Below are 23501 nucleotides of genomic sequence, written 5' to 3'. Positions count from 1 at the left end.
TTTGGTTGATGATATAAATCATATCTTTGTAATATCTCATGCTTGATTAAGAGTTGATATTTTATAAAGCTCTTTCATCTATCTGCATTGTCTCATTGGAGGCTCACAATGGGGCTTGGAGGATTTACTCCTTTTGCCGGCACTCTGGGGTTGGAGAAGTCAGGAACTGTGGTGGTTAAGTGTGTGAACTCTGGAGCCAGAGTTCTACCCTTCACTGGGAGTGTGGCTTTGGATGAGTGACTGAACCCCTTTGTGTCTCATGTTCCCCGTTTGAAAATGGAGATGAAAATGGTTTCTATACATGAATCTCTAAAACTGGTGTCTGGTACAATTAAGTGTTCAACAACTCTTATTAGCTGTTGCTATGATTGTTAGGTAACTTGCCCAAAGTTCCATGACTAACAAGCCAAGAATCGCGGTTTGATGCAAGGTGTGCCGTATCCAAACTCGGGGCCCGCTCCGTCTCATCAAGCCGGTCTTACTCTGCAGGAAACCATTCATCATGGGCCATGAGTAGCAGTGGCCTCCCCCAACCCCTCATTCCACAAAGCAGCTCAGAAAAAGGAATCCACGCTCCCCATGGGCAATGCTGGGGCTGCGATCTCAGGTCTCCCTCCACCTGATAAAGGGCTACCTTCAGGGACTCGGACCCGCTAGATGATTTTGGTCATGATGAGGGGCAGTAGCGTAGCTGAGGGCCAGGCTCTGAAATGGAAACTGCCTGAGGTGGAAGTTTCCATGCTCACTTACTGTCTGAACCTTCCTGTATCACAGTTATCTCATCTATACCATGGGGATTTTAACACTGTCTTCCTCACAGGGTTGCTCTGAGGGTTAAATGAGTTAATCCATGCCATGTACAGTGCTTAGGATAGTCCCTGGCTTGAAACTAGCAATAATGGTCAAGTATTGCTATTATTACTGCTGCAGAAATGCCACAGCATACCTAGACTGGGCTGTTGTTTCCTGATTCTGAACTGGAAAAATTGGAGAATATGGGAGGCTGAGGAGTTTGTGAACACCAATTTTCTTAATCAACTTCTCTGCAGGATAAACTGTTCTATTAACTGAGAGGGAGTGAATGAAGAAGATGGAGGGAACAACATCCACATTATGTGCTGGGCAAAGATTTTCCAGGCGTTATTTAATATTCACATCATTCCACAGCAAGTACAATTATTCCCATTTTAGAGATGAGCAAATCAAGGCTTAGATCGTTTCAGTCACTTGCCCAAAACGATACAATAAGTAAATAGTAGAACGGGATTGAACCAAGGTCTGTGTCCAAAGCCCATTTTCTCCTTGCCACATTATATCACTTGGAGAGAGGGAGCTAAGGGTGGTCCTGGGAGTAATTTTGACATTATCACACCTTTTTCTCCTTTCAGGCTGAGGCTGTTTTCAGTGATAGAGGTGGAAAGTCAAAATCAGGACAAATTCAGGAGGATGGTGCTGAGAGTCTCAGTTCCATGTGTATGCAAGTGACTTAAGGGGGTGGGGACAGAGCCAAGACACCAGGAGTCTGTCAGTCAGTCAGTCAGTCAATACCATCCATCACCGTGAAGCCTGGTTGTCATGGTAACTGGGGATAAAGCCTGGAGCTTGTTAGAATCTAGTGCCTGTCTGTTCAGGATGATTGGTTGGTTAGCAGACACAGCAAAAGACCTTTTGGGCCAGCCCAGACTACTTAGCCATAAATATAAGACCCTTCACAATCAGGTTCCTGTCCACCTCACCATCCTCACTGTTCAGTCCAGCTGAGACTCTTTAGAAATCCACACTTGATTCTTCAGAGTGTAAGAGAAGCTCCAGAGGATGCCCAGCACCTATGGGTTTAGATTCTGAACCAGCCCTGCTAGAAAGACACTGAGCCTCTGCTGTGAGTCAGCCTCAGCCTGTGGACAAAACTTCAGAAACACATCATTCACAAGATGCACTATGGAAACAGGCAGTTGTAATAGTGTGATATACATAGAGCTATGTCCTGGGTACACGGAAGTATTGGGTCGGCCAAAAAGTACGTTCGAGTTTTTCCATAAGATGTTATGGAAAAACCCTAACGAACTTTTTGGCCGACCCAATACCTAAGACAGGTTCCCAACCTGGAACTGGGGAGACAGAAAGACTGGAAAACCATATCTAAGCAGAGACCAAAGATGAATAAGCATTAGCCAGGTGAAGAAGAGAGGGGGAGGAGAGGGGAGCAGTGTTCTAGGTAGAAGGAACAGCAGCAAGGAGAAAGTGAGTATGATTAAGTCAAGGGACCAGCATTTAGCTCAGTACAGCCTAGCCCCGCTGTGAGCAGTGGGCTGGAGGGGAGAGCAGGACCAGTGCATGCTCCCTTGAAGGCTGCGCATCTGGTCCGGTGGCAGGGACCCTCCTGTCTCAATGTTCACCTTTGCATGGCTCCAGCAGCTTGCCGCTCTGCAGCTTGTCATCCTCTCTGTGGCTCCCTGGAGGCCAACACTGACTCCATTTCCAGGTTACTGATATCAGCACTCGTCCTGCCATAACCCAGCCACTGGATTGTTCTCATGTATGCACCGGCCTCAGGGGCAAGCCCTCTACAAAGAGTCTGGCCTTTGGGTGAATCACTCATCTCCTACTACTCACCCTCACCACTTGCTGCTTCAGCCACTCCCATGCAACTCTCTCCTCTTAGAAAGCCCCAACTGCGTTCTCCACCAGGCAAGCTCCTATTCCTACTAACATCAGAAGATCAGGTGTGAATGTCTCTGGAGTCTAGAAAATGGGAGGGGAAGAAAGGGTGGGTTGCTCCCTCCTTTGTGCTTCTACTGTATTTATTTCTAGTCAAGCATTTATCGCATTCTTAGCCCCCAACTGACTGCACATTTCTCCAGGGTGGGAATCTGTGTGTTTCACTCCTGTGTCCCTGGAAATCATGGGTTCTCTCTGAGTATTTACTAGATGAATGGATGGATGGATGGATGGGTGGAGATTAGATTATGAGAAGGGTTTTCCTCGGAGATTGTTTCCTGCCTGCTACTTTGGGTAAGAAGGGAAAATGCTCTGCTTAGAACCTTCCTGAAAGGGAATTATAAGCAAACAACATCAATAATATATATATGTGATGGAATGTATGAAAAATTTGAGGGACTTAATTTTTACACCCATCTCATCCCGATTACTCTCCATACACAGCTTAATCATCTGGGCTGCCTTTGTCTCATTCTACTAAAGGAATAGAAAACACATAGCTCAGGGGCCCTTAATCCCTGCTCAGACCCTTTAGGAATCCACCCCTGACTCTCCAGAGTGTAAGGAAAGCTCCAGAGGATGCCCAGGGCTGATGGGCTTGGACTCTGAATTACCCCAGCCAGAAAGATACTGAGGCTCTACCATGGGTCAGCCTCTGCCTCGGATAGACATCACTAATTGATCACAGTACTTTCTGCCTGAGCCCATATCTGGTGTCACAATCCTCAACTCAGTGGTCCCGGTAGCATTTGCTATTAAAACCACCTGCCATTGGTGGCTTAAATACATTTCCTGGCCTATAGGTCTTTAAGTTTCGCTTTATTGAGTGCCATGGGTGCCAGCACACCATGCTTGTTCTTGGCTCTGTGAATGTACCTAAGCTTCAGAACAGACCATCACAAGCTGGTCAGTTTAACCTTTAACAGTTCTCTGTGACAATTCCCAGTCAAGGGTCAAGCTGACCCAATATTGCCCTTAGGAGTGAATACTGAGTATAATACCCTGTTAGGTATTTTTAAAACCTGATTTAACCACTTTCAAAGCTATCACAAGCAGTTTAATAGTTTTTTCTTTTTTTCTTTTTTTTTGGCGGTACGCGGGCCTCTCACTGTTGTGGCCTCTCCCGTTGCGGAGCACAGGCTCCGGACGCGCAGGCTCAGCGACCATGGCTCACGGGCCCAGCCGCTCTGCGGCACGTAGGATCCTCCCGGACCGGGGCATGAACCCACATCCCCTGCATTGGCAGGCGGACTCTCAACCACTGCGCCACCAGGGAAGCCCAGTTTAATAGTTTTTTTCAAAAGAAAATAAGTGAAATAAATATCCAGAGGTACCACAAGAAGCACTGAACTGGGAATTAGAAATCCTCATTTCAAACCTTACTCTGCTTCTAACCAGTGGTGTCACCTTGGATGTGTCATTTATCTTTCAGTGCCTGGTTTTCATCATTTGTAAAATGGGTACAGCCATAAAACACAGCTCAGAGCATTGCCAGGAAGCTTAAATGGAATGAGATGCATGTAAGAACTCAGTATGCTGCCTGCCGCAGAGTTAGAACTCAGTGAATGCTTGTTTTTTTAATCTTCATTTAGATAAGCTGTTTCATTACATGAGACTTCACACACCTATCTTGGCAGTTATTACTCACATCTGCCTCTACCTTTCCCCCTTGACCACCTTCCTGTGATGGTTAATTTTATGTGTCAATTTGACTGGGCCGGGGTGTCCAGATACTTGGTCAGCATTATTCTGGGTGTTCCTGTGAGGGTGTTTTTGGATGAGATTAACTTTTTTTTTTTTTTTGTGGTACGTGGGCCCCTCACTGCCGTGGCCCCTCCTGTTGCGGAGCACAGGCTCTGGACGCGCAGGCTCAGCAGCCATAGCTCACGGGCCTAGTTGCTCCGCGGCATGTGGGATCCTCCCGGACCGGGACAGGAACCCGTGTCCCCTGCATTGGTAGGCGGACTCTCAACCACTGCGCCACCAGGGAAGCCCGAGATTAACATTTAAATCGGTAACCTGAGCAAAGCAGATTGCCCTCCCTAAAGTGGGTGGACCTCATTCAAGCACTAGAAGTTCTGAATAGACAAAAATCTTACCCTCCCCTGAGTAAGAGAGGATTCTTCCTGCCTGACTGCCTTGAGCTGGAAAATTGGCTTTTTTCTTGCCTTCGGACTCAAACTAAAACATCAGCTCTTTCTGGGTCTCAAGCCTGCCAACCTTCAGACTGGGACTACTCCCTCAGCTCGCCTGATTCTCAGGCCTTTGAAATCAGACTGGAACTAAACCATTAACTCCCCTGGGTCCATAGCTTGCCAAATGCAGATCTTGGGACTTGTCAGGCTCCATAGTTATGTGAGCTAATTTTTTATAAGAAATCTCTTTACATATATATGTAAAGTATATGGAGAACCCCAATTAATATACTTCCTAATGCCTTCATTATGGCTATTGATGATTTTCCCTTTATTAAAAGTGATTAGATACATGTCCACAGTCAGTGGAGCACACTGGGTTAAGATAGTGTGTCTAATGCTTTTCTGACAACCCCCCAAAGTAAGCAATACATTTTAGATCATGACCCAGCCCACTTACATCCAGCTAAAATAAGTTGTAATACTTAACCATACTTTGTGTGATACTCTCTGATGATTTCCCTCTTATTGTATTCTATTTCACTTTGTTAAATGCTGGTCATGACGCACTAAATTTCTTTTACAATCTGCTAATGGGCTGTGGCCTGCAGTTTGAAAAATCCTAGGTAAAACATCTCTGAGGCATGACAGCATGTTGGTTTACATCACAGGTTCTCACGTTGACTTCTGGCTCCACCCATAATAACAAGATGACCTTGACCTTGCACAAGTTATTTAACATTGCTGAGTTTCAGTTCTTCATTTGTAAATTGGGGATTATAGTATCCTCTTCCCCAGTCTTTCCTGAGGATTAAATGAGATAGTGCATTTAAAGTGCCTAACTCAGTGTCTGTGCCTAACTCAGTGTCTGCCACATAATGAAATGTTCATTAACTGTTGGCCATCTTACCAGTGCTGCTAGAGTCTAAGCCCCTGGAATATAGTATCAGAATGAATGACAGAAGTGTGGGGAAATGGTGTGGGACAATACACAAGCTCTACATCAGAAGACCTTAGTTAAAAACTAACTGAATCATGTTGAGCCATTTACTTTGGGTCTTTGGACCTCAGCTTTCTCTCTATAAAATTGGGAAAAGTAATAATATAATCCCTTATAAGCTAGTATGAAGATCATCTTCAATACCAGATGTGGACGATTATATTTTACCAACCTTAGGAGTTTTTATATGTAAATATATTTTATTAGAACCAGTTAATTCTAAGTACAGTGAATAAAAAGATAATTTGTTAATTCGTTTTAGGTAGTAATCAATTTGGTTGTCCTTTAGTAAGTCATCCCTGACTATAATCAGATGATTATAACAGAGAAACCCCATTACCTTCTATATGAGATAAGAGGACCCATGTTGGTATCTAGACAGTGCTTTCCATGTTATGTGTGCTTAATAAATGTTGAATGAAAAACTGAAGGAATGAATAAATAGAGAAAAGGAAGATGGAGGAAGAGAATGTAGAAGTATAATTGACATCAGCTTTAGTGAGATTTTAGTCATGTCCCCGTGACTTTTTCTACCCAGTGTGTTAGGTGGTAGACCAGTTGGCCAAGGACCCCAGCTAGAGGGCAATGATCAATAACTGGCTGAATGCACTGTACTCTCACTAGAAGCATCTTTTCCAGGGTCACTGTTATCTGGCAGCCATCAAGGGGAGGCATAATGGAATGCAGACACTGATTTAGGCAGAGTTGTTACCACCTTGAAAGATAGTGATGAGAATTCAAATTGACCTTGATCAGTGGGAGGAGCAGTCCCTGCAAAACTGGATGAAGCTCTAGAGAAAGAAATGAATGACCTTGATTTAAAAAATAGGCAGTTGGGGGAGGAGGCATGATTGATGAGTCTCCAAGTGTACAGCAGAAATATTGCCCACTGCAGGCTGGACATAACGATAATGATTTCCCTTCCATTTGAACAGTGTTTCAGAGCTGACCAAATGCAGAGCCCTATGAGATATGTTGTCTTATTGTCCCTACTTTACAGATGAGAGGACAGTTAACATTATAGAGTTAATAACTGGAAAGCAGGGAATAATAAATATGGTAATAGCAACATCAACATAGTGCAGCAATAATAGGTACCATTTTTAAACTCTTACTATATGCCAGGCACTGGGCCACCTGATCACACAGATTGTTTCATTTCATATTCATAACAATCCTATGAAGTATTACTGTCATTGACTCATTTAGGGAAACAGGAAACTGAGGCATGAAGAGGTTAATTTGCCTGAGGGTCACATGGTTGATACGTGATGGAGATGGGATTTGAGCCCAAGGAATCTAAATTAGAACCTTTTTCAGCCATTGATGCTTATCGAGTGCTCATTAGATCCTGAGCATTACACTAAATATTTTCTGTAGATAATTTCACTTATTCCTCACAATTACTCTATAAGTTAAATGCCATTAATACCTCCAGCTTAACAGGTGAGAAAATTGAGACTTAAAATGATGAAATAATCTGCTGGTAATCACACAGCTAATAAGTGACAGAACCCATATTTGCAAACACTAAGCTATCCTAATATCCTGCATTAAAGGGAAAACTATCTACTTAAACACTTATCATGCAAGATGTACTTGGAATTATTCTCAAACAAACCCTTGTTATCATTCCTATTTGGGTCTTGAAAAAACTAAGGTTCAGAGAAATTAAGTACCCTGATCAAGGTCATGCAACAGTTAAATGGTAGAACCAAGATCCCCACCCAGATGTGTCTGACTCCAAAATCTGGATTCCTTGCTACCATCTGCCGGCATATTTTTTCATTCCACAGTCCTTGATCAAATGATATTTGCTACTTACAACCCCACCTAAAACTGTAAACCATAATAGTAACTACCGTTTAGACCGTGTTTTATTTATCACGTACTTTTTAGAGTTAATTCTCATAAGAGCCTTTTGCAGTAGTTTATTATCCATACATTAGTTATGGGAAAACTGAGACTCAGAGATGCAAAGTTTTAGCTTTTAAATGGCAGGACCTATATGAAAAGCAAAGACATCTTTGTAAAAAGAACTCTTTTTACGACCACATTGCCTAATGGCTTTTATATGGGGCCATGAAATGCTACTGGCTTCTCACCAGCAGAGCATCAATAGAAGTCATGTTTCATAAGGTCTTTGCAGAGCCTTTTCAATATGGCCCCAAACTATAGAATCATGAACTTTTAGAGCCTTGAGGGCTATTAGTTTACTTTCTATTCCATGCATGGTTTCTATTACAGCATCCCTGATGGAGGTATCTTATCAGATTTACTTAGATTCCTTAACTGATAAGAAACTCTATTTCATGTTGTCTTTTGAGAGACAAAGGCACAGAAGCTGAGCCAAATTTGTCGGGACCTATCTACATGATCCAGAAAAGGGGGTCTAGTTCATTGTCTAGTAGAAGAGACAGATACAGACAATTACCATTAGTATAGTGTATGAATTAATATTATATATATATATTCTGGCTTCTTCTCTTGGCTCCAGAATCCCTGCCATATTTCCAAATGGCTGGAGGCATCTCTCCCAGGAAGCTGGCCCTTCCAGGCAAACTCATCATGTTCTTCTTGCCCTAATGTGTGTGTGTGTGTGTGTGTGTGTGTGTGTTAGAAGTATAATGTAGAAGGAAAATAATGTAATGTAATGTAATATAATGTAACGTAAATATAATGTAATGTAATGTAGAAGGAGTACACCTCACAATTCACACCCAGGCCATCTGCAAATTATCTAAACTCTGCTTTCAAAATATGTCCCTAATCAATCATATTCTTTCATCTCCATTCTTTATTCCCTACCTGGATGTCAACAAGAGTCTTCTAACTGTGCTCCCTGAGCCCACTCTCACCCCATCTAATCTGTGCTCTGTATAGTAGTGGAACGACCTGCTGACACAGAAGTTAGACCATGGCAGTGCCCTGCTGATAACCCTGCAGTGGTTTCTCATTTCACTGCAGACATGGTCCATACTTCTTACCATGACCAGCAAGACGCACTGCAGCTTCTTCCAACCTCAGCTCCCTCCATCCTCTCCTCACCCGCAGGCTTTAGCCACACGTTGCTTATTTCAGTTCTCAAACATGGCAGGCTGTCCACTCTGCCCAGGACATCCTCCCTCTTTCTTGTCTTTGGAGTCTCCTTCTGAATATCTTTTGGACCTTATCCCAGTTAATCCCAGACACTTTCCCAGATAATCCTAAACTAAGTGATTGTCTTCTCCTTCTCCTCCCACAGTTATTCTCTATTTCTACGACCTGTTCATTTTCTAGCCAGCTCTTATCACAATTTGCAATTTTATATGTATCTATTCATTAGCTGACTCAACAGAAGTTGTTAAGGCCAGGCACTGTTTTAGGAGATGAATATATAACAGTGAACAAAACATATGAGGCCTCTGCTTTCATGGAACATGTATACCGGAAAGAGGAGGTTGACAATAAACAAATAAGCATGTGAGCATGGTAATTATAGAATATGTAGTGATATTCTGAGAATTAAAATAGGGTGCTATAACAAAGAGGGACTTGCCACATGGTCAGAAAAGGCCTTTCTGAAGAGGGGGCATTTAAGTTGAGATCTGAATGATTAGAATACAGCTATGCAAACATCAGAGAGAAGGATAGCCCAGACAGAGAGAATAGCTAGTACCAAGGCTGTAGGCTAAAATAAGCTTGCTGTGTTAGAGTGTGAGCAGGACAACAACAATGACAACAACAAGAAAAGAACACAGAGAAAGAAAGAAAGGAAAGAGAAAAAAGAGAAGAAAAGCAAAAAAAGCCATCATATTCTAGCAGTGGCCAGATGAGAGATCATAGTTGTTTGGACCAGTTAGATGACAATAGAGACGTGGACAGATGCCACATATGCTTTAGAAGTAAAGGTGACAGGTCTCACTGATGAGGGGCAAGAAGTAAGGGAGGAGCCAAGGATGACATCTGGAGTTTTGGCTGTTCATTTAGTTTCCGCCACTAGATTGTGAGCTTTGCAAGAACAGGAACCATATCAATTTTGTTCACCTGGCACATGACACCAACTCAGTTAACGTGGTTGATGAATGCATGTCTGAACAAACAAAACTAAGGAAGAATGTGCAGAGGAATATCAGGGCAGGTTTCACGGAGGTGGGGCTGCCCATACAAGTTCAAAAGAATGAGTTGAAATCTGTCAGGTTGGCAAGACAGGAAAGTGCTTTGGAGGCTGACAGCACAGCATGTGCAGAAGAAGGCAGGAAACGTACATGAATAGAACAGTGTCACTGAAGTACTTGCCCTGTCCTAGGTAAATTATCAGCTCTGTAATACGGCCAGACTCCAGAGCAGCCAGAGGGTGAATGCACTATTCTCTTTGTCAGATCTTTATACAAAGACAAATAATAGGAGCTCCAAAGAAGGGATGAAGGAGAAAAAAAATCTAAATCCAGAAATTCAAACCCCCATCCATACTGATTCCTGTAGAAGGTAGAAAGCTGTCAGCAGCAGCCCTTGAGGAAAGTCTAGGGTCCCACTGAAGTCTAACATCACCTTCCCAACATCCAAGACATCCCCTGATGTTTGATGGATGGTTTCATGCTGTCTTTGGGGGAGAAGCATTTTATCTAAAGAACACATTAGGAGAAAACAGCCTTGTGCATCCTCTGGGATGAACCCATAGAGAATCTGAGGCAAACCCAAGGACAAAAGATTCCCCCAGAGCAAACCAGCCCATGTGTTCACTTAAATCATTCCATTCCGAGCTCAGCTCTTTGAGGACGTGAATGTATACCACACGGGATATTTCTTAGAAACAAGCACTTGTTAGAATATAAATATTGTTAAAGTCATTAGATCAAAGATACACAGAGAGAAAAAAGACATTGAAAAAGGGGGGGGGGAAGGGAGTAAGAGAGAGGATGAAAAAGCGACAAAGAGAAAATTAGACAAACATCAAACATAGAGAGAGGGTATGCATGATTCTATTTGTCAAAGGGAAAGAAGGTAGATGTTTTTGTTCTTTGTAGGTTAATATGTAAATGACATTCTGATTTATTAGCAGTCTCCAGCAGATGAGGTGATGATTAGCACATTTCCATATTTATAGAAAAGCAACACTAACCTTCCGGATTTATAGAAAATCAGCTCTTCCCAAATAGCAAATTGTGCTATTATCGACATATGGTTTTCTATAAACAGAGCTGAGGTAATTATCCCTGGGACAATTCGTTAGTGGGCTCCTTTTGAATGTTAACCACATTGAAAGCCCATTTCTGCCTCACAGATTTTAGAGAGGAGGGGCTGGAGATACCCCAGGCAATTAATTAGTAATCCACCACCAAAGACAGAGCCCAAATGAAAGGGTCTACCACAGCCACGTGGTGGAAAGACCCCAGGTCCAGGGCTCTGACGCCAGCTTCCTGAAGCCCTGGGCCAAGTAATTAACTTCCCTAAGGAGGCTCAGCATTTCTGGGGCTAAAACTAGAATTACACTAACCTCCAAATGTTGCCAAGAAAATTAAATGAGAATGTACGCAACAGTCCTGGAACTTAGTAAGTACTCAGCAAATGGTAGCTCTTTTTCCTTCCTCATGTTTTTGAGTGACTCTAAAAAGATCCACTTGAATTAACTTTTTCAAGCTCTTTTTACACTGGTCTCTCCTGAACTATTTATTTTGTATCATGACTCTGTCCATGTGTACATGTCTTTAACTGGCAAAATTTTCTTGAAGCAATAATTTATCTTCACTACCTACAACCCACTATGATATTTTTTATTCTGTGTTGTTCAAAATGTTTGTGTTCCATACATTGATATCAAGACCTACTATTGGAGAGACACCGATGTAGAGAACAAATGTATGGACACCAAGGGGGGAAAGCAGAGGGGGTGGATGTGGTGCTGGGGTGAATTGGGAGATTGGAACTGACATATATACACAATATGTATAAAATAGATAACTAATAAGAACCTGCTATATAAAAATAAACAAATAAAATAAAATTCAAGAAAAAAAAAGACCCGTAAAGTTCTCCCACTCAAAAAAAAAAAAAAAAAAGACCTACTGTTGGGTTTCAATCTGCAGTTTGTATTGTGCTACAAGATGTTAAGGACCATATTTAGATTTGCTCACCTTTGTATCCCTAGCACAAACACATAATAGATACTCAATAGATATTTGAATTATAAAAGAATGGATACATGAATTGATGGATGAGTTAATGAATGACCCTAGCCAGGAATCTAAGTTAATGTCTGCTTTCAAACTCCATGTCTTGTTTTGCCCACTCACCCTGCGTTGAGTGCTAAAGAGGTGGAAAATTGTCAGACATGATGCTTGCTTTCAAGGATCTTGCTATCTAGATGAGGAGAGAAATATTAACATTTGGAAAATTGTTTTTAAAGACTAAGCAGTGTGGAATTGATGTGAATGTATTGAAGGAAGGAAGTGGCCAGCCTGGGCTGGTGGAGTCAGGGAAACTTCTTGAAACTTGGAAGTTGAACTTGACTTTGAAATATGGATACACCTCTCACCCTTCTGCTCAGTCGTTGACTGGATCTGTGGTTCTCAAACTGTATTAAGCATCAGAATCACCTGGAGGGCTTGTCGAAACACACTGGTGGGCCCACTCCCAGAGTTTCTGATTTAGCAGATTTGGGATGGGAACCTGAGAATTTGCATTTCTAACACATTCCCAGGTGACACTAATACTGTTTGCTGGAGTCCACGTGTTGAGAACCACTGTTCTAGCAGTTTGGAGTGAGACCATGAAGATTGTTGATGTCAGTGTTAAGGAGTTTAGACTTTTTAGCCAGTCAGGATATTAAGCAAGGAGGTGATGTCATAAGATCTGTGAAGCAGAAGATCCTTCTGGTGGCAGTTGTTGAGAATGGATTGGAAGGGGTGGGTCTTCCCCTAGAGACCGTTTAGGAGATGATGCAGTAGTAAGTGAAAGATGGGAACCCAGCCTACCATTGTAGGATGGGATGCAGAAGAAGAGATGTTGACAAGAGCTGCTCAGGAGAGAGAACTGAACGGTCTTAGAGATCTACGGCGTGAAAGGGAAGAAGGGATCTGGGATGACTCTAGGTTTCTGTCATCACTGACTGATTGGATGGCAGTTCCATTAACCAAGAATCTATATTTAAAATGTTTTCACATTTTAAATAGCAAAACCCCAGAGATCCTTTATTATTGCTTTTTTTTTTTTGTGGTGCGCGGGCCTCTCACTGTTGTGGCCTCTCCCATTGCGGAGCACAGGCTCCGGATGCGCAGGCTCAGCGGCCATGGCTCACGGGCCCAGCCGCCCCGCGGCATGTGGGATACTCCCGGACCGGGGCGTGAACCCATGTCCCCTGCATCGGCAGGCGGACTCTCAACCACTGCGCCACCAGGGAAGCCCTCCTTTATTATTGAAGAGGTAACTATGGTGCAATAGAAAACACATGGTTCTGGAGAACCAGACAAGTCTGAGTTCAAATTCTGTTTGTAGTGCTTACTAGCAAGTCCTTTCACCCTCTTGAACCTCAAGCCCCTGTAAATAATAATACTAATGCTACCTTATAGAGTTGTCATGGAGGCTAAATGAGATCATGTGTGGCTGACACTCAGTGCCTAGAAAACAGCAAACCATGTCTGGCGTATGCAGCATCGAACACTGCGTGCATCAACCATCCATTCTACTTACCAGCTGTTTCCATTCTTTCTTTGTTAAGCACCAGGATATATTCATAAATGCCACCCATCGTTCCAGACGTTATGTAATGGGTGCCATAGTCATCGATGAACTTGGCGTATATGCCATAATTGTACTGCTCTGGAAGTTCCATTAATGACTGCAGCATAACTTCATCCAACATGATATTCTCCCTCCTCATCTTAAAATGAGCAGTCTGCACCTTTGTGAAAATTCTCATGAAGCCATATTTCTGCCAGTAACAGCAACCGCCATTGAATGAAAGAAGAGAACAAAGAGAGTATACATTTTACCACATGAGATCATGCAAAAGGGCAGTATTTAGTACCTGTGGGAAATATAAATATATTCACATGTAACTGTATGAACATAAATACATATAACAGAGTATTATTACATTTTTCAAACACATATTAGACACCAGCCTGGCTTCTTCTCCCACATCTGCATCTCTGTTCCCACTGCCCCTGTCCAGGTCAAGTTCTCATCACCTTTCACTGGGTTGGTTACTACAATGTGTTTCATTGTGCTCCTCCCCTGTGTCCGGCCCCCAGTCCATTCTCACCTCCACATTTCTCCCTGCTCTAATTAAAGCACTGCATTATGCAACCTGCTACACAAGTATTAGGTATCCATTAAAAATTAGGCTTAGGAATATTTCGATGACATGAGGAAATGCCAATATCACTTAATTTATTAAACAAATACCTTTCAGTGCCTACAGTCACATGCATTATGCTAGGTGCAGAAGACACGATCTTGAAGGAGATAGGCCCCTGCCCTCATGGAGATTACAGTCTAGTGGTAATCCTGTACTGTTCAGTAATCAAGAAAAGCAGGATCCACAGGACCAGGGTGAGGTTGGATTGGTTTAAGAGGAAGGGGGTCATGTACGAGCCTTACTTGCAGGGAATGTAAACCTTGATCCAAAGTGATAGTGAAAGTTGGAAGAAGCCACCTGCTTTTAGAAAAGTCCACATGAATCTGTGACAGATCTCAGAACAGTACTTTCCCTTCAGATCAGTAGCTTATTCGTGGCAAAGCTCCAGAATGTAATTTATATATATATATATATATATTTTTTTAATTTTAATTTTTATTTTTGGTTGCATTGGGTCTTTGTTGCTATGCATGGGCTTTCTCTAGTTGCAGTGAGTGGGGATTACTGTTCGTTGAGGTGTGGGGCTTCTCATTGCGGTGGGTTCTCTTGTTGTGGAGCACGGGCTCTAGGCATGCGGGCTTCAGTAGTTGTGGCACACAGGCTCAGTAGTTGTGGCTCATGTGCTCTAGAGCGCAGGCTCAATAGTTGTGGCGCCCGGGCTTAGTTGCCCTGCAGCATGTGGGATCTTCCCAGACCAGGGCTCGAACCCGTGACCCCTGCATTGGCAGGTGGGCTCCCAACCACTGCACCACCAGGGAAGCCCTGTAATTTATATTTGTTGAGGAAGTTAATTTTTATAACTGTATTTTCATCATCCAAAATAATGTTTTGAGCCCTAACTAAATCCCCAGTTCTGGTATCAATGTCTTGAGGCTTTTGGTAAATTTCTGATCAATTCAGTGAACATTTCTCCAGCTCCTGATTACCTCTCCATCCTCATCACTCCCTCCTTTCCCTTCCCACCTGTGCTTCAGCCAGCAGAAGTCCTTTCAATCCCACATTTGTGTGAGGCAGTCTCTCATCTCCAGGCCTTTGCACATGCTGTTTCCCAGATCTAGAACAGCCTTCTGTTAACTTCTGCCCCCTTTCATCTGGACAACTGGTACTAGTCTTTAGATCTCGGTTTAGACAGACTTCCTAACTTCCTCAAGGATGTATTGTCTGACCTCTCAGGATAATAGGCAGTTAATGGTAAATGTTTGATGAAGAAATGAAAGATTCATTAAGCAGGCCAGCCCTCCAATCTATTTGGAAAAGCTGGGCTTGCTTTAGAATTCTTCCAAGTCTGGTTTAGAGGGCTTGGCTGTTTCTCTTTAAGACATTACGATTCTAAGTATTTCCCTCTGTGCTCCAGGTAACCATGAAAAACGATGGGGAAAGTGATAAGAGTACTAGTCTTATCGTGCAATTTTATTCCCTTTGTGATGATTCTGTGTGGTAAAGCGTAAGAAGAGAAACAAACATGATTACTACTGATCAGACATGTCCAATTACACAAGCAAATGAAGGTTCAATTACTACTGTACTTTTCAATGCAGTTAAGGTAATACGTGTTCAGCATAGATTATGGAATACTGTGTGACACGGGCATTATGTTTTAATACCTTCTGATTATACTTGCTTAACTTATTCAAGAACGAACTGTCTCGTGACCTAGATACACCTGCGGTCGCAGTAAATGGGCTGCCTGCAGGGCCCACACCAATGGTCACTCCAGCCGACATAGACTTGTCATTTTTTACTTTAGTAAAAAGGTCATTTGCATCATCGTAGGACTCTGAGGAGATTGTAGTATCTGCCAGGGCCTGAAAAGCATCACATAGATGTTAGCCTTGTGCACTAACATTATATTCCAATTCATACTTAATATTTAAATCTTTGCTTTGTAAAATATCCAGTTTCAGATTATTATAAATAATTCCTTTAAAAGGCTATTCCAAATTGATACTAAAATACAGAAAATTCAGCAGTGCTTAGTATTTAGTGGTACTGCTAAAATATTTATTTAAACACACACACACACACACACACGATTCTGATAAAATGCTATATTGTTCTGAGTGTGTATTTCTTTCCAGCGGGCTTATCCTTCTTGAACAGATGGTTGCTTGGCTCTGCAGTGGAGAGATACAGAAAGCCAAGTCTAGGCGTGGACCTGGGAGGAAAGGGGCAAAGGCATGCAGGTGGTGATAGTTCTAAGCAGAGGTATGCTTAGGGACCACCCACAAGTGTTTGGTCATTTCATTCCAGGATTGCATTCCTCTGCTAGCTTGACCTGAGGCGTGGTCTCGTGAACCAAGGAAATGAGGGTTAGGAGCCCATGAGAGGTTTGCTCTGTAATCACGAGAGCATGTGTTGAGATGGAGGCTCCATCAGTTTGGGTCCTGAGTGTCTGTGATGATGGGAGTTTCTTTTCCACCTTAGGAAGGATGAGTAGAATAAGTAGGGCATCGCTGCTTTAAAGCACTGAGATTTCAGAATCCTTTTTGCCACAGCATAACCTAGTCTGTCTTGCCTGACACGTAGGCCCTAGACTGTCCTCCAGTTTAGAAAAATGGCATTGTCTATGTCTTCCAGCTCGTAGACAGAGCCTGATGGCAGAGGTGGAAGTGGAGTGGGGAGAGCCAATTTCTTTTGTTTAAATTGTAGTTGACTTACAATATTGTGCTAGTTTCAGGTATACAGCTTCAGATTCTTTTCTATTATAGGTTATTACAAAGTATTGAATATAGTTCCCTGTGCTATACAGTAAATTCTTGTTTATTTATTTTATATATAGTAGTGTGTATCTGTTAATCCCATACTCCTGATTTATCCCTCCCACCCCCCTTTCCCCTTTGGTAGCCCTAAGTTTGTTTTCTGTCTGTGAGTCTGTTTCTGTTTTGTAAATAAGTTGATTGGTATTATTTTTTTAGGTTCCACATGTAAGTGATATCATATAGTATTTGTCTTTCTCTGTCTGGCTGACTTCACTTAGTACAATAATCTCCAGGTCCATCCATGTTGCTACAAATGACAACATTTCATTCTTTTTTATGGCTGAACAACATTCCTTTGTATATATACAACACATCTTCTTTATGATGGACATCTAGGTTGCTTCCATGTCTTGGCTATTGTGAATAGTGAAAGCCAATTTCTTAAAAACAGACTCAATAAGCCTGGCCTTATCCTCTGTCAATATTTTTCTCTTGAGAAACTTGGGGGAGGGAGGATGTGACTAGATAATTGTTCAGAGTACTGGCATCCTATCATCTCTCTCTATAGATAGAATGTGGATGATACCTAGATAGAATGTGCATAATCTAGCCTCCCTTCTAAAAGATGTATAGCCAGGCTTAGTTCAGATAGATCTGGATTTAAATCTTGTCTGTGCTTACCTACTGGGCTTGGTGCTTTATCCCTCTAAGTCTCTGGGGTTTTTAATATCTAAAATGGGCCAATAATAATATCTGATGCATCGTCTTATGATGAGGATTCGGTGGGAGAATTTGTGTGAAAATAGAAGAGCTGACACATGGTAAGCCTCCAGTGAGGTCTGCTGTGTCGACGGCTTACCCAGAGGGTGAGGGGTGAAGAAAGGAATGGCCAGGAGCAGGCTCTGGAGCTCGTTGTGAGCTACAGGGTGACCAGGAGACCGCAGAATTTTAAAGATGGGGAGAATCTTAGGGGTCATCAGCAGTTGGCAAGCACTTTTCAATAGCGGAACCCTTTCTTCCAACAAAATCATGGACAGAAAGTCAAGAGATGAAGGTCACCAGTGAGGACCTGCTCCTGGTGAAGCAGGAGCACAGGTCTCAGACCCCCCAGCCTCCTCCTGTCCTGCCCCCACTTTACATCTTAGTAACCTGGGCCCACAGAGGGGCAGTGAGCTGCTCAAGGTCTGATATACGTCTATTCTAATAGAGTCAAAACCTGGAAATAGGTCTTCTGACAAGCAGCCTAGAAAATCAGGCCCCGAATCTATTTTATTGACTTAGGACTGGAGCCGAGATCTATAGCAGTGGCTGGTCCCATTTACAGTATGCGGCTCACTGGCCCTGCCGTTGCCTCTTCAGCACTAAGCATGCGTGAGGGCAGGTGCAGTGGAACCTTCAGCCACCAGCAAACCCTACAGCAAATAAGATCTTCCAAAGCAAGGCAGCTATCTCCACCAACAGCTTCCCCTCCCTGCACCCAACCAGTGGCCTGTGAGCACCCCTGTTCAGACTTACCTCAAAGTGGTACTTCAGGAAGTTGTAGGGTTTCCGGAAATACTTCTCATCATCTCCATAGTAGAGACGCTCACAGGTGGAGTCGTACCGAAGCTCTCTCCATTCCCCGTTGTATACGGTCTCACACTGGCCCCCATAATACCTGACATCATATACGCTCTGAGCTTCTTTCTGGGTCAGGAAATTATACCTAAATTGAAAAGGCAAGCAGCTTCTGGGAGAGAGCATTGGAAGAGCAGAGATAGCACAAAATATCCTCTGGACCATGATGTAGCAGGTGGGCTGAGCAGCGTTTCTCAAACTGTGTTCTGTGGAACCCCAGATTTCCTTGAAGTACCTTAAGGGCCACTTTGGGCAACAATGGGAGTCTGAGTGGACTGGGCCTGGGCCCCCAGGTTCCCTTAGACCAGATCAGCCAGACAACTCCATTCAGCATCTATAACAGTGCTCCCACATGGGAGGCACCTCTAAATATTTGTTGAGTAAATTGAAGAAGAATATGCATGATTATCAAGAGTCCAAGCACAGGAACCAGACAGTCTGGACCCGTTTCCTATCTCTGCCACATCTAGCTGTGTGACCTTGGGCAGATCACTTAACCTCTCTGTGCCTCAGTTTAATCATTTGTAAAAAGCAGCTAATACTACTGCCCTCACAGAGTTAAGCAATGAGTTAAAACAAGTAACAGTACTTAGCGTATATGAAGTGTTAAATAAATATCGTTGTTATTTTTGTTAGTATGATTTCAGAAAAGGTTTTGCTGCTAAAAAATAGGTTTGAAATATTGGGTGTAGTTCATAGTGCTAAGCTGAGGATCTAATCCTCAGAAAGGCCATAGCATGGAGGAGGCACAGTGTGGAGGTCAGGGAGACGCCTGCTTAATTTCCAGCTCTGTCATTTACTAGCTGTGTGACTTTGGACACATTCTAGAAACTTCCTGAAGCTCATTTTCCTCATTTGAAAAACAGACATAGTAAAACTACCTCTCCTGGTTTTTGTGAAGTCTAAATGAGAGTATCAGAGTAAAACAGAAGTACAGTTGATAGTAATACTTCTTTTCCCCTAGCCCAATACCTTTCCAGAAATATTTCTCATACTTCCCTCTCTGGGGTATTTCAAATCTATCTGCCCAAGTTCTCTGTTTTAGGTCATGGATGGTTTAACCATATTTAGGTAAAAATCATGTGAAACAGGTGAAAATCTGCTTTAATGTCATACAAAGAGAAAGTTAACCGAACAAAGTCATTGAAAGTTGGCTAAGAGTTATAAGACCTAACAATCTAAGCCTCATATGTTGTGGAGAATAAAATGATTGCTTGTCTTTGCCTCTCAAACTCCTACTCAGCCTTTAAGACCCAACTCAAATGTTGCGTCCTCTGTATTGCCTTCTTTGATTATCCTGGACAGACGATTGTCCTTCCTCTGTGTTCCCATGGCATTCAGTGATCGCCTCTGGCATAGTATTTGTCATGTTCATTTATGTCCTCTGTGAAAGGGCACAAAGGCAGATGAACAGGGGAAAAACTGTGAATAAAACCTACTTTAAAGGAATAAATGGATAATTGCAGAGTACCTGGCATATAGTAGAAATTCAATGTAAGTTCACTTCCTTCTTCTCTTCTTTTCTCCGTCTCTTTCTTCACATTAGTGGAAGTGATGTAATAATAGCTATGATGAATTGAATTCACACTATACCAGACATTTAGCATACATTAACTTTCAACCTCATGACAATTTTGCAAATGCAAAAATTGAAGCTCAGAAAAATTAAGTACCTTGCCTATAGTCATAGCTGGATTTTTTTCCTAGATTTTTTTTTGACACTACAATCTGGGTTCTTAGTCTTTACCCTGCAGTTTCTATCTTTCCCCCTGTGGAACATGTTTCTGCCTGTAGCTGATAAATACAGGCCCTCTAATGGGCCAAAGAAAAACTCTAAAAACAATAAGCCCTAAGATTGTAATGTAACCTCTAACCATAAGTAAAGCCTATATGTATTTTAAAAATGTGATTGCAGAAGCCCCAGTGAAAATAAAGAGAGACATTCTACTTTTTGGAATTTAGAAATATTCACACATGGGTACAAAATTATGTATGTAAGAATGTTTATTGCAGCACTGTCTATAAGAGAAAAATGGAAAACAATCTAATTATCTTTCAATAGGAGGTAGTTAAATAAATTATATAGTTATACTATACGAGAATTAGGAAATTTTATTTTAGTTTTTACAAAGGGCCAGGTAGTAAATACTTTAGGCCTCGTAGGCTACGTAGGTTTCTGTTGCAACTACTGAACTCTTCCACTGTAGGGCAGAAGCTGTGTTTCAATAAAACTTTATTTAAAAATAGACAGCAGGCTGAATTTGGTGTTCAGGCCATAGTCTGCTGACCCCTGTTAAGGAACACTATGCTGCCTAGAAAAAGACAATAGAAGATATGGGAGGAAAATCTTCAAAATATATTATTAAGGGAAAAAAGCAAGTTATGGACAATATGTACAGCCTGATCACATTTATGTAAAATACACTTATGTCTATAATGCACAATATACCTGATAGGCATACCTTCCATACAGTGTATGTTGTCAATGCATTTTTACATGATTGCAAAATCATGTAACAGGGGTCAGCTCTAGGGAGGGAAGAGAGAGAGGGTGAGTGGGTGGGACCAGGTGAGGGATAGTGAAGGAAGAATTTCAGTTTTTACCTCAAATAGGCATTACTTCTGTAACAATAAATAAAAATTAAAAACTGGGAAATGCCTAAATTAGAAAAAATAAGATATCAGGAAAGTCCTCTGAGATCTTGAGATGAATGAAGAAACCACCATAATGTCAGCTGCTGGGAGTGGAGGTGGGCCCATTCTACTGGTTTCAGTGTTAGGTGTGGCAAAGCACACGAATCAGCAAGTACATTTGAAATCTCCTGATTGAATCATGTGAGAGCAGGGTCATGGTCTGTGATATTTTTGTCAATTACGAGGGAATTGTTTTTCAAGTCAAAACCTCAATATTTCATGCTTGTAGTCTGTTTATCCCACAGTCACTTTCAAAATCAACAAGAATCCCCTTTTATTGGTGTTAGAGGCTGAAATATGTTCTCCCAATATTTGTATGTTGAAGTCCTGACTCCCAAAACCTCAGAATTTGACTGTGTTTTGGTGATACGATGCTTAAAGAGGTAATTAAGTTAAAATGAAGTTATTAGGGAGGGCCCTAATCCAGTAGGACTGGTATCCTTCTAAGAAGAGGAAGTTAGGACACAGCCATGTACAGCGGGAAGACCATGTGATGACAAAGGGAGAAGACGTCCATTCACAAGCCAAGGAGAGAGGCCTCGGAAAAAGCAATCTTGCTGAGACCTGCATCTGAGACTTCTAGCCTCCTGAGAAAATAAATTTCTATTGCTTAAGCTACTTAGTTCGTGGCACTTTGTTATGGCAGTCCAAGAAAACTAATATTATTGGTCTAAAAGGAACAGGAATTTGATCATCTTTTCATACGTGTGTGTCTACATGCATTTACAGGATTCTGTCCTATCTTGTAAGTGGGCTGTGATCTGAAGGTAATTAAACCACAATGAATGAGAGCTGCATTTCACAGCACCCACACCTGACCCAGAGTGGGCTGCCATGTGGCTGGGTCACTGTGTGATGAGTACTGTCTCTCTCTGTTTCCTCATCTGTAAAGGCCAGTTGGTCATATTGATTTGTTTCACTGCAATCAATACTCAGTGAGAGGCTGTTCTGGGGAAAGCTCTGTCATAAGGGCTGAGGAGATGATAAAGATGAATCAGAGCAGCCTCGGCCCTCAAAGAGTTTATATTCAAGTCAGGGGACAAGGCCCAAAGCAAAGTGTCAGGGAACTAACAATACCATGTGTCACTATGAGTGTGGCCCTGTGCTGGATGCTGGAGAAGCAGAAGATGACGAGGATCCCTTAGCCTGGGGAACAGATGTCTCTGCCCTGTTGGATAAGTCCTGGGAGAGTAGCACACACAGGGACGCTGGGAACAGTAGGAGGGGACTAAGCCAGCCTAGACAGTGTTGAGAGGAGGGGAGTGGGTATCAAAAAGACCAGCTAGAGGAGGTGATGCCTAGGTGTCTTAGCTGGGCTGTCATAGCAAAGTACCATACCCAATAAAATAACTAAGTCTGGATGACTCAAAGAATAGACATTTATGTTCTCTCAGTCCTGGAGGCTAGAAGTCTAAGAGAAAGGTGCCCACAGGGTTGGTTTCTGGTGAGGCCTCTCTTCTGGGTTGCAGGTGGCCACCTTCTCATTATAGCCTCACATGACCCCTTCTCTGTGAACATGGTGAGAGGTGAGAGAGAGCTCTCTGGTGTCTCTTCCTCTTCTTACAAGGACACCAGTCCTATTGGATTAGGGCCCCACCCGTATGAGCTCATTTGACCTTAATTACCTCTGTAAAGGCCCTATCTCTAAATACGATCATATTGGAGGTTAGGGCTTCAACATACAAGTTTTAGGGGGATACAATTCAGGGCACAACACTAGGTAAAAAGTTAACCAGTTAGGAATACAGGGAAGGACATTCCAGAAAGAAGGAACTAACTTTATGAAGTCAGAAGAAAAGAGTATGATGTGTGCAAGGGACTAAACATGAACATAAGGTGAACAGTGAAGTAAAGTTAGAATTGAGGCCGATTGGATCTCAACAGATAAAGAAACTGACCTGAGAGGTATAAGCCAGCAATGGCAAAGTGGAGATTCAAGCCCCACCCCATCTCACCCTAAAGCCTTGGTTATATCAGCAACCACAGTGCAAAGCAGAGTAAGAACAGGGCTACTGGAAAGTGCACTTGGGCCAGAGAAGTGCTGTCTTTTGGGGATATTGGAAGCCTTCATGGAAGGTGTAGCCTCTTAAAAGGGCCTTGGAAATGGAATTGGGGCAAGAGGAATGAGTAGTAGAGTGGGAAAGGGTGAAAGGAGGACCCTTGGGCAGAGACATAAAGGGGAAAACATGAACTATGTCCTGTAAAATTCATATGTTGAAACTCTAGCCCCTCATGTAGTGGTATTTGGAGAGAGACCTTTGGGAGGCGCTTAGGTCATGAGTGGAGCCCTCATGAATGGC

General features: G+C 42.5%; 1 protein-coding gene across 1 annotated transcript in view; it reads right to left on the bottom strand.

Annotated features, from left to right (window-relative positions):
- The window catches only part of C8A (complement C8 alpha chain), a 68016-nt gene that overhangs the window by 18291 nt on the left and 26224 nt on the right, over positions 1–23501 (bottom strand). The window contains exons 5-7 of the mRNA XM_082614048.1: positions 18406–18595; positions 15796–15996; positions 13522–13762 (exon numbers count right to left, since the gene is read on the bottom strand). Of these exons, the coding sequence (XP_082470174.1) occupies positions 13522–13762; positions 15796–15996; positions 18406–18595 (632 nt within the window). The remainder of the gene's footprint in view (positions 1–13521; positions 13763–15795; positions 15997–18405; positions 18596–23501) is intronic.

This window comes from Mesoplodon mirus (genome assembly GCF_964341445.2).
Source record: "Mesoplodon mirus genome assembly, chromosome: 3".
Lineage (NCBI taxonomy): Eukaryota > Metazoa > Chordata > Mammalia > Artiodactyla > Ziphiidae > Mesoplodon > Mesoplodon mirus.
The sequence above is the reverse complement of the archived record's forward strand: the minus strand, read 5'-3'. Positions and strand labels throughout refer to the sequence as shown.